The sequence below is a fragment of the Melozone crissalis genome, unplaced genomic scaffold (assembly GCF_028551555.1).
Source record: "Melozone crissalis strain CALT ecotype California unplaced genomic scaffold, PUWL_Pcris_2 ptg000029l_1, whole genome shotgun sequence".
NCBI classification, from domain to species: Eukaryota; Metazoa; Chordata; class Aves; order Passeriformes; family Passerellidae; genus Melozone; species Melozone crissalis.
The window spans coordinates 14485496-14500345 of NW_026535807.1; the positions used below are offsets into that span (position 1 = coordinate 14485496).

At 48.6% G+C, this 14850-nt stretch overlaps 1 protein-coding gene across 1 annotated transcript; it reads right to left on the bottom strand.

Annotated features, from left to right (window-relative positions):
- Window positions 1-4360: 4360 nt before the first annotated feature.
- ALAS1 (5'-aminolevulinate synthase 1) lies at window positions 4361-11738 on the bottom strand. Its single transcript, XM_054280869.1, has 10 exons — window positions 11460-11738; window positions 10520-10726; window positions 9409-9564; window positions 9106-9328; window positions 8465-8649; window positions 7715-7894; window positions 7380-7544; window positions 6027-6295; window positions 5176-5338; window positions 4361-4641 (listed from the first exon to the last, which is right to left on the bottom strand). Exons 1-10 carry the CDS (start codon window positions 11656-11658, stop codon window positions 4481-4483), a joined length of 1908 nt encoding a protein of 635 aa, XP_054136844.1. The 5' UTR covers window positions 11659-11738; the 3' UTR covers window positions 4361-4480.
- Window positions 11739-14850: the final 3112 nt, after the last annotated feature.

A 14850-nucleotide genomic window follows, 5' to 3' on the forward strand; every position in this document is an offset into this window, starting at 1 on the left:
CTCTTTGGAGATCCCCTGGGTTCCCCATGTTGGGCATTTAGCAGCTGTGAGCTCTGGAGCTGCAAAGCAAATTGCTTGGACATCGTGAGCTGGGATCAGCGGCTCTCACAGCCCACCTGCCCTGGCTGAGTGCAGCCCTCAGGACCTTGAAGGACATCCACAGTCCAGGGCTCTGGCACAACCACAGTGCCTGGCAGAGGTTTTTACACTGGGCCACTCCAGCAATGCCCAGAGAGTGAGCTGGCTGCAGGAGGCAGCATCCCTGCTCAGCCCAGCTTTCCTTATTTTAATGGCTGGTGATTCTGCAAGGTTGTGAAGGTGCTCCTGGGGATGTTCTCTTGCCTGGAGTGAATTCCTGCCTGGCCATGAGGAGGGAATGCAGCAGGATGCAGAGCCAAGAGAAGAACTGGGAATGCAGTGGGGTCTGCCTGCATCCTGGGCTCCAAATCCTCCTGCTCCTCACCCAGGTCAGGGCATTGCCATGTCTTGGCTTTACCCTTCATGCCCAGGATGAGGTGGAAGATTTGCAAGGCCTGTTGTAAAATGTTTTTAAAGACAGGTTTAATGCAAAAAAAAAAAAAAAAAAAAAAAATCCAGCCCTGAATCAGTTTCTTTTTGTCGTGGAGAAGGAGGGAAGATGCTGCTCTGCAGGAAGCAGCCTCGGTGCAGGAAAGCTCCCTCTGTATATAAATGCTAATAAGCCTGGCTGATGCCACCAGAGTCATTTGACAAGCTGAGTCACCGTTCTCCTTCAGATCTTCCTCCCCTTCTGTGCTCAGTAATTTTTAGCTTGCCCGAATACTGAGGGGGAGTGCGGGCTGTGCCCCTTTTCCCACCTGTCCCACGCACTGCCCCCAGCCCTGCCATGCAGCCATTCCAGGTGCCAGCCCCTGTGCCAAAGGACCATGGTCGTGGCAGAGATGGCCAGGAGCAGCCCAAAGCCTGGGCACCCTTCCCCTCCTCTCTCACCCTGTCCCATCCCATCCCATGTCCTTTCCTATCCAGCTCATTCTACATCTTCCATCCCTTCCTATTCTGTTCTCACCTGTCCCCTCACATCCTATCTCATGTCCCCCATCTCCTCCCATCTCATGCTTTCCTTTCCCATCCCAGCTTCTCTTTAAGGTTGGAGATAAAAGTCTGTGCTGCTGCTGCTGCTGTTGCAGAAGGCCTGGGGTTTGAGGTGATGCTTGGGAAAGCCACATTTGGCCAGCAGTGGCTTGTGCCACCTCAGGGCACGTGGCACTTGCCTGGCTGGGCAGGGGACAGCAGGGCACAGCCTATTTCAAAGAAGAGGCAGCTGCAGGGGCTGTGGCTGAGCACCACACCCAGCCTGAGTGCTCAGGGCTAAGATTCACACACAAAGGTTCAGGGAGTCCACAGCAAATGAGCTGCAGAGTAAATGATATGACTGTGATGCTTTTCTTTATGGGATTCCCACTTGGAAAAGGGCAAAATCTCAGAGGAGCTGACACCTTCGGCTTCCACTCCCCTGAGACCTGGAGCAGAGGGGCTGCAAATGAGTTACACCTGTGGGAATTAAGAGTCAATTGGCACCTGGGCTATAAAAGCTCAGGTGCCTCTGGGAAAGGGAGATGAGCCCTTGTCCTCCCTCCAATCCTTGGGGAATGGCAGGAAGCAGGTAGGAGCAGCAGGGAAGGAAGGGCCCTTTACCTGTGGGGTAAGGATATCTGGGATCAGCCCCCTGGGATTGTGCAGGGTTGGGGGTCTAGGTTGGGAGGAGGGTGTCTAACCTAACCTAAACCTAACCTCACCTAGGATAATGAGGACTTGGGATCAAGCTGGAGGGTGGCTGGGGCACAGAACATCCTAAATAACTGGAGTCCAGCTGTGCTGTGGTGGGCTAGCAGCTCTGGGCCAGGGGCTACCTTGCATGAGGCTTTTGCTGCCTTGCGCCAGTGTGTGCCCCAACAGGAATGGTTTGTGGTGATTCCACACTCACATCCCCCATCCCAGCTGCTGGCAGCAGGCCAGGGTGCAGTGCAAGGGTGTGTCCCAAAATAAACGGGTGCAAAGCACCAGGGATGGCAGAGCTGTGGGTTTGGGGGTGTCAGTAATGCCATGGCAGGAGCAGAAACCCCTGCAGCTCCTCCCAGCAATGGGGAACACGTGCTCCTGCTTGCACTTGGAATGGTTTAGCTGCTCCTGCAGCACCTGGGGTTTCTCCTTTGTGTGAATAGGTTGGGAAATGGAGGGGGTGTGAGTTTAGGGCTATGCAACATTTAACTAGATGAATTGTTTTGGCCCAGACAAATGTTAGCCATGGCTTTATGGCTGCATTCCTGCTTCCTCCCTCTGCCACTGCCATTGTCTGACCTTAAACATATTTTACTGATTACTTCCTCTATTATTTTTTCCGGGAACCAAACTGAAGTTTGCATAACTTATCCCTACTTATACAACCCCCCATTCAATTTTTATTTGCTGGGAAACAATATGTGTTTATTTTTTCTTTCTTTGTCCTTTCCATTGGGGAGAATTTATCTTTTCAATGTGCCATTGGATTTGTCCTTTGCAGTTAAGTGATGGACATCTGCTGGCCCCTTGCTGTGCCCTGGTTCTGCTTTCTCACTCTTGCTTGCCAACAGTAGTGTAAAGGTAATTTGTCACAGCTGATGTTAAAGGTGTGGAGGCACTGGCTGCCACGTGCTGAGGTTATTCGTGTTCCTGTCATTTCAAAGGTTGCCAGCTTTGAATCCTGGAGTTTGGTTCTTTCCTGATTATTTGGAGACTTTTGATAGCTGGTGCCTTCCTATGTCTTATTTCTTCTCCTTGGTAGAAGAAAGTGTTGAGTTGACATTATTAAAACTAGGGAGAGAAACTGGGCTTATGAAGTGGTCTGTAAAATGGACTGGGCCAATTCTGAAAGCTTTCAGTGAAAAAAACTAGAAATGCAAGTGGCCTGGTACTGTCAGAATATGGCCATGTGTGAGTCAACATGTTGTGTTATCTCCCACACGCACTGATTGCTTACAGCTGTTCCCTGATTGTTGCCAGTCTGCAATGACATTGTTGGCATGTCGTGGTGCTGGGGACAAAGTCCTTGGGAGAGGCTGATGGAGGAGCTGTGGCTTGTTAGTTTATGTCTCCAGTTAATGCAGGAATATAACCTAAAAGATAATGGGAAGAGCTCTGTAACAGATGCATGCACATGCATTGAGTCTTGGGCCACAAATGGTTCATGGCAAGGCCAGGCAGGTCATATCCTCACTTCTATGGAGCACCTGCACAAGGCAGAGGCAGCCCCTTGGCTGGCTGGAAAAGAGCTTTTTCAAAGTAGCTTTACTAATTGGAAAGCTAAATGTTTTATAAAAACGCTTCTGAGAATGGCAGGGTGCTTCAGTACATGCTTAAACAACTGGTGACTTCCAGCTGATGGTTTTGCTTTAATTTGGGATTGTATCTCCCCCCCACATGGCTATTTGTGATACTTTAACAGATCCCCGGTGGGAGGGAGCCTCAGAGCACACACGCGAGTGTGCCCGCAGGGGGAAGTGCCAGGCTGGCTCCTTCCTGGAGAGAGTGGCTGCTCAGAGGCAGAGAAAGCCACTGCAGCAGGGCCTGACGTGCCTGCACCCGCAAGGAGCAGTTCAGTGCCAATACTGACCTCTGAGCAAAGGCACTCACCCAGAGAATTTACTTCCCCCTGTTCAAAGCAGGCCTCTGCTATTTACCAAAGCATTAAATAAGATAAGCCTGTTACACCAATTGCTAAGGTTCCAGAAGGGTTGCAAAGGCAGTACTGATGCCATCCCACAGTGACTTCTCTCAGACACATGAACTATTATATTGCTTGCTGCCAGTTCTTACAGCCAGAGCCCACCTGCAATGGTAAACATGCATTCCTTTTCCAGCCCCTGCCACACACCACCTTGGTCAGAAAATACCACTTAATTAATGCCATTAGCACCTTTTTCCTCAGTGTAGCGAATGCCAGAAGGGGAATGCTTGTGTACAAACTACAAATGAAGAAGAGGGTAGCAGAGGGAGACAGCCATTCTAAATGCCTGCCTCCCAAAACATGGGTGCAAGCTGCTTATAAGTAGCACTTCTCAAGGTGCTTAAGTATTAGTGGGCATGTAGAACTATCCCTGCATGTTTTCAAAGGCTTTCAGGAAGATGCCCCAGAGAAGCTATTCTCTCTTTTCATAATAAATAAACCCCGTGCAGGAAGCACTAGTGAAGTTCTTTGGGCATAGTCATTGGACAGGCAGTAGTTCAGCTGAGGGGCATTAAACTGTGGAGCACTGTTTTATTCCATCAAATGCCATCCCACCCCCTGAGACATCAGTTCCAGTTCTGGAAGGGACACAGAGAAGCACACAAACACAACAAGGCATCATGGCTCTTGAACTTTATTTTCAGAGCGTAGTGCTTCAACTACAATTAAAATACTTGAGCAATTAAAAAATGCTACTGACTCCATACTAGAGCTGGACAACAACTGACACTGCTGCTCTCATGCACTGACAGATACTAGTTTGCTCATGCCACTGAAGTAGGCTCGTTCTCTTTCACTCATCACTTCAAAATGCAGGGGTCGTCTACAGAAGTTGCATTCAGCTGAGGAGTGTGGTTTCAGCTCTAGACCAACATCCTTCCATGTAGCCAGCAGTTTTTCTGTTAAGAAAAGTTATCAAGATCAAAGCTTAAGACTGGATTGCTTTAGAGAAGCAGCAGAAGTTTCAGCATATTTATTCTCCTAACAAGTGAGCAGGGATAATAGGATTACACTCTGACACAATCTACCTCTTGAAACAACTGGGCTGCAACTAAGTCTCAGCTATCCTCACATCACCTCTCCTGACAGGATCAAGGAGGATCTACTTTCTCTGAACAGATCCGTGTTTAAGACAAGTTAACAGCTCAGCTGAGGACAGGTGAGTTTGGAATGCATGTAACATGTGAAGATTGGTTTGCACAATGCATGAGAAGAGCCCTGGCTGGGCTGCAGTGGCCTTGCACCCTCTGATCCAAGTCACAGTGCACTGGCCTTCACACCTCACACTCCAAGCAAGGAAGTGTGCAGGATGTGCTGCAGCAGTGGAAACAGGCTATCCAGCTCACGACAACTAAAACTTAAGTGCTTCCCAAAGTACAAAGGCTGCACAGACAGGAAGGATCTTCAGTGCCCTGATGCAGGAGTCCACTCACCGATAAAATAACTCATCATCTGGGGGGTGTGGTGAGGTGTAGGGGCAATTCGGAGCAGCTCCTCGCCACGGGGAACCGTTGGGTAGTTGATGGCTTGGACGTAGATGCTGTGCTGGCTCATCAGCTTGTCACAGATCTCTGTATTTTTAGCAGCATCTGCAACCTGAAGTTCACAATTTTAAGTTACAAGAGCAACCAAAAGAATCAGAGTTGGTAAAATTGTCAGCCCAACTTAGCAAGATCTAAGAATCCAACAGGGCTGGTAAGTAATGTGTAGGTCAGAAAAAAAGGCTAAAGGTCTGTGTTGTAGATGGATTAGACTTTTTCAATAGCTCTCAAAGACGGTTGACATCATTATGGCAAAATATATGTGTATGCCAGAAAAAAAGGCTAAAAGTCTGTGTTGGGCATAAGAACACCACTGCAGCCTGGGCAGGTAGCTGTTTACAACCCAAATCTTTTAGCTTGTTAGCAGTTTCCTTATTTTCTGTATACTGTTAGTGTATGAAACCCAATCTTTCACCCTCTGTTTTATATTTACGCCAGACTTCAGCTTAAGCCATACTCCTGGCACACCACTGCTGAGCAAGAGGGTGAGTTTGAACTCTGTGAAGGCAGTAACTAATGGTATGTATGAGACCCACAGTCTTTCTCCCTCTGTTTTATATTTACACCAGACTTCAGCTTAAGCCATACTCCTGGCACACCACCACTGAGCAACAAGGTGGGTTTGAACTTTGTGAAGGCAGTAACTAATGGCACATGTAACTAATGTACCTGATGGCACAATGTGCTCACGGACAGCAAAATGGGCACCACATCCCTGTGTTAACAGCACCCACGGCGCTCACCCTGATGGGAATGATGTGGCTGGGGCAGTGCACCACGGGCAGCCCCGCATCCATCAGCATCTGCCTCATGAGCTTGACGTTGCGCTGGTGCTGGCGGCGCAGCGCCTGGCCCTCGGCGCCCTTGAGCGTGCGCACGGACTCCAGCGCCCCGGCCAGCAGCATGGGCGGCAGCGACGTGGTGAAGATGAACCCCGCCGCGTACGAGCGAACCGTGTCGATCAGGGAGCTCGTGCTGGAGATGTAGCCTCCCACACAGCCAAATGCTTTGCCTGAAGGAGAAAGTAAAAAGGTAAGTGATTGGATTTATTCTTTCCACCTATTGAAAAGCTCCAAGGCTTCAGGTTGTTCCACTTGGAGGAATGGGTTATTCTGACCACACATGTAATGTGGTCATGGCATGTGCCAGCTCCCCACCCAGTAATCTTGTATTTACTCAGCACATGGTACAGCTTTGTTTTTAAGCTAATCTTGATCTAGCTGCTGCAGAGGAAGGATAGTTCATGCCTCTATCAAATACACAAGTTTTTATTTTGGGGAAGACCTTCCAAGCCAAATTATCAAGCAGGGACTTGAATAGTGACCCCAAGTGATCAACACTAAGTCTCTCAGCAGATTTAAAATAATCTGTTTCAGAGATGCTAGAAATAGCCTGTGATCCTAAGGAGCACACAAGGCTGTTACTGTGATTGTGCAGTTGATACCAGCCCTTCTTTCCAAATGTTTGGAGCGCAGAACACAGCCACAGAGAGAACTAGGGTGTCTGGCGAACATTTCTGATCCTATTAGGCTGTAACCCAGGACTTTAAGTTCCAAGGAGCATGAACTTTTCTAGTAAATTTTAGTTATGTTTTAAAAGGTGTTTAAAAAACCTTTCAAATTACAGCAGCAAACTTACTCCTTAGCCTGCATTCTACTCAGATAATAGCAGTTGCTTCAGTACTTGCCAAATCTCTTTACATAACTCCCCATCTCAGGTTTCTAGATTAGGAGCACTCCATTTCACATAAAGGAACTAAGTACTACTAAATATAGAGAACTGCTCTACTAGCATTCTCACCTGAATTTCTTCTTGAGTTGTATAACATGCCACTGGAGGACTTTTTGCTAGCTTGCTTGAAAGAAAACTCCATTCAAAGCTACCATAACTATTTCTAAGGCAGTGTAAGTAGCTTAACAGAAGCTTTTCAAACTGTGGGGCACACTTAAATCCCTTGGGCTTTCTGAAAAATCCTAGGCCCCAGCAGCCCTTAACAAGTTCATTTGACTAGACTGATTTTTGAGCTAACCCAGTTAATTTGGCAGCTCAGCAGCTTTGCAGCCTCAGTTCCTGCAGGAGTGCCAGGCTGTGCATACCCAGCGTTCCAGAGATGATGTCCATCTTGTGCATGACTCCGTCCCGGTCTCCTATCCCGCCTCCTCGGGCTCCGTACAGCCCCACAGCGTGCACCTCATCCACAAAGGTGATGGCCCCGTGCTCGTGGGCCACATCACACAGCTCCTCCAGAGGACAAACAGCACCTAGGAACCAAAGCAGTGAGATTGGCAGTTTAGGATTTTCTGTACGACTGGATAAACTCCAGAAGTACCCCCAGACAAGCCCTACAGAACTGTACACTTTGAGACCTAAAACAGATGATCTGAGGACTAACTGCCCCAGAAACAGAGAAGAGGCTTTGATGTCAGCTTACCATCCATGGAGTGAACAGTTTCAAATGCAACAATTTTAGGGGTGGATGGATCAGACTTTTTCAATAGCTCTCGGAGATGGTTGACATCGTTATGGCGAAATATATGTTTTGGCACCCTGCTGTTACAGATCCCCTGGATCATGGAGGCATGGTTTCCAGAATCAGAGTAGATCTCACAGCCTGAGGAAACAGGTTACAGCCCAGTTACATTAGGAGTAAGTACAGAAAGCATTAACTGATTCCTAGCATTGCATTATGTATGGCAAGAGTTCAGGAAACAAGGGTAGCTTGTTCTTGAAAGTAATCCTCTTGATCAATAGAGCAAGTTACAGATCATGAAGCAAGAATATTTGAGGTTTATTTTAGGCATTCACACTAACACAAATGAGAGCTAGAGAAAATAGTTATCTAACTATCCTAACTTCTGAAGTGAGAGAGAAGTTCATCCCTTCCAGTGGGAAGACAGTAAATTCTGCTGTCTCATTTTCAGGTAGAGTTTCACCACAAGAATAGAAGACTCAGTTTATGTAATTCCTCCAGCAGTTGCCAGCTCACAAATCTCAATCTCAATAGGTTGATACTATCATTTGTACTGAACATAACTTGAATATGATATTAAAACCAGCAAACCACACTCTGCCCATGGGTTAGGGTGAATCCTCACTTTGGATAGCTCTTTGTGAAACATACTCCCAACAGCCTGGGGCAAGGCTGTGTTTTTGTGGCAACAGGTGCAATTTGAGATCTTACCTGGCAGCATTTTAGCTAGAGTGAAGAGAGTGGAGTCATTGGCTACAAAGCAAGATGAGAACAGCAGTGCTGCATCTTTTCCATGAAGATCAGCTAGTTCTTTTTCCAAGTCGACATGGAATTTACTTGTTCCTGATATGTTTCTGGTACCTCCTGCTCCAGCACCATGTTGTTTCAGTGTTTCCCTAAAGAAGGCCCAAGAGAGGAATTAGCATTGCTGTGAGACACACAGAAGAGTAAAGGATCATTGCTGAAAACATTCTGGTACATAATCAGGACTGTTCTAAAGAAGAATTGGCAGCAAAAAGCAGCTGCTGGGTCTTGGAGCAACCTGCACACTCAGGAGTCCAGTACAGTCAGATATCAGTGACCAAGCACAGCTGCAATGTACCATCCAGTTTATCTGGTAACATTTGGGGCTTTTAGAGAAGATCCAAGGAGCACAACCAGTGACCAATACACACAGTGTAGCCCTGGATCTGAACACTAAGGGACCACTCAAGAAACAAGTGTAACCTTAACTGCACACCAAGAATCACATCAAAAGCAACTCATGTCCCACAGTATATAAATCAGTGTTTCAGAAGCCTTGCCACAAAACACAGCTTGAAAACCCCTCTTAAGAGCACAGCAGCACTCACATCACTGCTCCACAGACACGAGGGTGGCGGCTCATGCCCAGGTAGTCATTGCTGCACCACACAGACACCTCCTTCTTGGTGATCAGGGAGTCAGTGTAGTCGTCTGCCATGGGGAAGATCTGCGCCTTGCGGTTCACGGTCTTGAACACCCGGTAGGTGTGATCCTTCTTCTTCTCGTCTATCTTCTTCTCAAAGAACTGATCATACTGGAAGGTGGAGACAGCTGAAAGGAGACAGACACTTCAGCACACAGGAAATAATCACAACAGACCAGGCCTCTGGGGGTTTTCCAGACATTCTTACATTTTGGCAAGTTATCCTGAAGCAGATGAGAGACGCTTTCTGGTTTTTGCTTCAGCATAATATCCTTAAACTTCTCGAGCAAGCCACTCTGCTCTGCTCCCTCAGCCTCAATCTTTCTCACTGTGGAAGTACTTGGTATTTTGGCAAATTCCGTACCTACAGATATTGTAATAAATTCCGGTGAGTTTGTTTGGTTTGAAACAGAGTGAAGTAGGTTGAATTCAGCAAAGCAAACATTTTAAGTAAAACCAACATTTCAATCTTTAGGAAATACATGCCCAAAACCCCATGTTGATCCTGCTAGGATGAACTATTTTATTTGCTTACAAATTTGCCTTTCACAAGACAGAAGGATTAGCCTTGCTAATCAATCACAGTACAACAGGCAATTTCCTTATAATGTATTTGGTTCATCATGACTCAGAGAATCACACTATACAGCTACAGCACTCATCTGAAAGGATTGCTACACACCTAACTGAAAGCAGAGCTCTAGTCAGCTGCTTCCTTTTTGTTCTGTTAGCACAGATTTTTTTTTTAAACTATGCCACAGAAGGCAATCAGGAAAGTAAAATAAGCCTTCTGAGACAGGCAGCAAGGCTTTACTGATACTGCTAAAAAGTTCCTTCTGCTGAAGGACAGCCCTTCCACACTACCCCTGCAAGCTAGCCAACATCCTTTAGTTCCATAAACAGAAAAAAACCACCCCAAAACCATTTGCCTGCTTTCAAGCTTGGATTTGTGCTGGTACTAGACACTTTGCTCCAGCTTTAGATATAAAGCCTTTGTCTAAACCAGCACCATGGCAAAGCTCTCTACAGATCTAAGCATCTGCTTGGGTGCGAGTGTAGCAGTTTGACTCACACAGAGCCAGCCAGCACATCAAAATACAGCTCACAGTATTCCCACATCAGAACCACCCAGGGAAGCCCTGCACAACGTCACAGGTATGTCACTAACACCTACATTCTCCAGCAGCTTTTCCCTGCAGTCTCCCCTAATCCCAGCTGCATCACTTCAGTGGTGCCTGTCAGACCAGGAACGCTCCACATCTGAGAAGGCACCAGAAGCTCTCGGGAGGAATCACTGCTTCAGTGCACAGAGAACGTACCTTTCCTGTCAGCCTGCACTTCCTGCACATCCTCCTGCAGCTCCAGGCTGGCTTTGCAGAAAACATTGCTCTTCTTGTGGTTCATCTGAGCTGCCAGGAACGGGCATTTGGTAGCTGTACTCTGGCTACTGCTGGCAGGTGGGTGGCCAGCAGGAAGCTGGGCTCCATCTGCATTCTGCTGGGCTGCTTCTTTGACATTCTTGGCCTCTGAGATGGGGGCAGAGAAGGGAAAATATGTCAGCTTCATCATCTGAATGCACTGTCTTCAGTTTCTTGATCCATTACTTTTGGAATTAATTTGGCAGGACCCATTCAGAACTATTTAACTGAGCAGTCACATTTTATTTATACAAGCACAAAATGCCAGTGACACCCAAGGGACATCTGAGTTAGATGCTAGATCTAGCACTGTACCCTTTGAGAGGCAGAAATATCTCTTTCACTCCCAACGGGAACATTTAAGGAAAGACTGGATATGCCAGTAAATGCCATGGTTTAGTTGACACGGCAGTGGTCAGCCATAGGCTGGACTCGACCTCAGAGGTCTTTTCTAACCTAACAGTGATTCTATGACCTTCTTTCGAGGACTTTCTGAGATTCTTCAGCCGTGCAACTTCCTCTGCTGCAAGCCTCAGCTCCTTCCCCTGAGTGCCTGGGGAAGAATTCCCCAAGGAATATTCCCGGGTGGCATGAAGGGCCACCGTACCGTGACAAACACGGCTCCGAGACCCAGGATCGCGGATCCCACCCGGGGCTTGCCGCAGGACGCCCCAACAGGCCGGTCCCTGATTCATACCACGGTCACAAATTTCATTACCGCGGACATTTCCAGGATTAAGCAACCCCTGCCTATTCCAGAAGTTTTCCCCCGTGACATGCAATGTCTGTGTTATTTTTCCCCCCCTCAGGGACCCTCGGCTCGCTCCCCGGCCGTACTCACCGCGGCGGCCCGCGGGGGTCTCCTCCTCCGCCTGCTGCCCGCGGGCGGCGGACGTGGCGAGGGCGCGGGCGGCCGGCGGGGCCGCCTCCATCATGCGCGGGCAGTGCTGGGCGTACAGCAGCAGCGACGGCCCAGCCTTCTGCAGGAACGCCTGGGACACACGGGCCAGGAACGGGCAGCGCCGCACCACCGCCTCCATCCTCGCTATCGGACGGGACACCGGAGGTGACGGCAAAGCGACACTGGTGACGGGAAGGCGACACAGCGCTGCGCTCCCGCACTGCCGCCTTTATAGAGCCGGGGGCGCGGCGCAGGCGCGGCGGGGCTGCGCAGGCGCGGGGAGGGGCCGGGGGCGGCGCCCGGCGGCTCTGGGCTGTGCTGGGGTGTGAGGGGCTGGAGGTGGAATGAGGGTACGGGGGAGGGGGAAAAGCTTTGAGAGAATGGACGCGTCCCGAGAACAGGGAGAGACCTCCGGGGGTCGTGAGAGACTGGAGGTGTCCTGAGCATGTGGAGAGGCGCAGGGGTTCGTGAGGGGCTGCAGGCGTCCCGAGGACAGGGAGAGACTCCCGGGGATCGTGAGGGGCTGCAGGCATCCAGACCCCCGGGGGTCGTTCGGGCTGGAGCGGGTGTGGGCGCCATGGGGGAATAGGGGCGCTGTGAGGGTGTGCGGGGTCTGAGCCGCTCCCGCAGCGCTGTGAGGGCACGGAGGGGGTTTGGGTACTGCCGGGGAGATGTGAGGGGATGGGGCAGCCGGCTCTGAGCGGGGCCTGTGTGGGCATGGCCCGCACGGGAAGCGCTGCTCCGGGTTTCCCCAGAGCCCCAGGCTGTGCAGTGCCTGTTTCCCAGAAGATTTGGGCTCCCTCGCCCCCAGGACAGGAGACTCGGGGTCACCCCAGCGCGCCCGTTGGTGGGAAAAGGCGAGCTCTGGGTCAGCTGCACTGGGGGAAATCCAGCGCTGCTTGGACGAATCTCGGTGTCTTGTTCCTAAATGCCCCTCTGACTCCCTGCGGAACCCGTGCCTGGGGCTCAGGTAGTGATGGTGGGATCCTGAACTCCTCTCGCTTTTCCTGCAGCTGGTATTAATCTAACAGCTCCTCTGTGAGTGATGCTCAGACTTTCACCATTGCATTTTTGCCGGGTTTTGAAGGGAAGAACAACAGCAATAAGTAAAACAGTACCCTTCATTCTCTGGTTTGCAATGGACATTAAAGCTTGTGTGCTTACAAGAGTATTTGGTGGGGAGAGTAATGGTAAAAGGAGTTCTCCTTACGTGTGTGGCCATTCAAACCACAGTAGTGCTACTTCCTGTAAGTGCTGACTGCTCAAGTGTGGAAAGAATGGAGAAGGAAAAACGACAACACGTTTTTTTCCCCTCATCTTGTGAAACAATTTGACGGAAGACAGGATTTGGGTAGAGAGCCAAGAGCTGTCTTGGGCGCTTTGGGGCAGGAGTGGGTTCTGTAACAGGTGTGGAGTTTGGAGGAGAGCTTTCTTCAAGGTCACTCCTGGCTCTTGCCTTGCATGAAGTCACATTGTGTAGTTACTAGAAGGTGCTCATGTAGCATGACTAGAGAAGTACAAAGCCTGTATAGGACTGTGGCTGCTGAACACAAATTTGGCTTTAAAAAACACTTCTTTAGCATTTAGGTACTGCAGATTAATCTGGGGGACAACCAGCAAGGTATTTGCCTGACCCTCTTTTATTCACCACTGACTTGCTTTGAGGATGCTGCATGCAGTTTGTAAACTTTGGGATCTGAGTAAGTCGTTCAGGAAGAAAACCTCATAGTCAAATGTCAGATTTGATGTCAGCTCCAGTGTGTTACTAAGCTCTGAAGCAGGAAATGGAACAGAGTTCTGCCCTCATGTACTACTTACAAAACCCTGGAAAAGTTAGCTGGGGTTGTACAAGGCAGGGTGTGGGATTTGGGTTTTAGTAGGGCTTTAGTAGGAGTGGTTTAAGCACAGTTCACTTCTTGCTTATTAGAAATTTAAGACAGTGTTATATAAGAAGTCTCAATGCTCAGATCTTAACTCAGTATTTGTCAGTGTAATGCATAATTGGTGTCATTACACCAGATATGTGCTAGTTTTAATTTGTTCTGTAGATAAATTATTAAAGTAGGGCAGTGGTATTTGACCTCAGCCTCTGAAACAGTTATGATAGCAGGAGTCCTGGTCATTTGGTAATACCAGAATGGTGGTTTGAATTATTAGTTCAGTTGCTCATTAAGAATTTATTTTTGGTTTTTTTTTTCCCTCCCACAACTGTGTTTTGGGTAGTGTTACATGCCTCAAGTATTTAGCAAAATAATAAGTTTAAAGGCACCTGATCTGTGTTTCAGACTACTGCTGTCCCTGTTTCCTGGAACATCAACATTTGACTCTCTACCCTGAAGTTTTGTATCACATCAGTGATTGAGGGAACATCACAGCATTCTAACTTGTGGATACCTGGCAAGTGTCCTTAGAGCACAGTTCATGTGTCTGGGCCCAAGGGATCACTCCTGTGCTCCTGGGGTTAATTGCAGTTTTAGCAGCAGAAATCAAGCCCCATAACCTTGATTTATAGTATGTTGAGAGTATTTTTCTTTCTCCTCCTATTTTTCCCTTAACAATTGTCCATGATCCTTAGCTCAGAGGGAATGTGTGTCTTGTTGTAAGAGGCACCAGAGAAAGGTGTTGAGCAAATGAGCGCAAATCTGCTGCAAGAGGCTGCAGAGCTTGTCTGCCTGGACACCTGCCACAGCAGGTTAGATCCCTCAGAAATCTGCTAATCCTCCTTTATCCTGGTAATGTGAACAGCAGCATCCTGCCATGGTGTAGGGCTGAGGGATTGCGTGTTAGTCTGCTTGGTTGCAGGAATGCAGAGGCTGCTGGGTTTGTGTTCAGCGGTGCATGTGAAGCCTGAAGTGCATCTGCTTTTTACACAAACATTCAAGGCTGGCAGCTGAGAGACGGCGACCTTGGCTATGACATGGAGATCTCCAAATGGAGCAGAACTCTTGGCTTGCCTGTCAGACTCCCCTCCAATCTGTGCTGTTCATCACACACTCCAACAACTCTTCTTTTGAAGCTTGATTTTGGTGAATTGATTTAACCTTGTGCATGACGGGAATTGCGCAGAGCAGCGGAACGACGTTAACTTGACCCTCATCTTGGAGGGTGAGGAAGGAACTGTCCTTGTCAGTGCCCAGAGCTGGCTGCAGCTCTGGCAGCAGCAGAGCAGGGAAAAGTCAGGAAAAGGGGGTCTTGTCTGCTCTGCCAGTGTCCTTCCTCCCTTTGCAAACACTGCCAGAGCTTACGCGTTGGAGGTGAAGTAAATACTAATAAAGCTGCTGTTAATTAAAATTTCTTAGGGCTTCAGTGGATTAATTAAACGGTGTTTAAG

What these genes read in the sequence shown, in the direction of transcription:
- ALAS1 (XM_054280869.1), bottom strand. Translation starts at nt 11,658, where the DNA reads ATGGAGGCGGTGGTGCGGCGCTGCCCGTTCCTGGCCCGTGTGTCCCAG. An exon ending in TCAGGATAACTTGCCAAAAT is followed by an intron (nt 9,329 to 9,408) that starts GTAAGAATGTCT and finishes GTCTCCTTTCAG; the next exon opens with CTGTCTCCACCTTCCAGTAT. An exon ending in GCCACATCATTCCCATCAGG is followed by an intron (nt 5,339 to 6,026) that starts GTGAGCGCCGTG and finishes TGTGAACTTCAG; the next exon opens with GTTGCAGATGCTGCTAAAAA.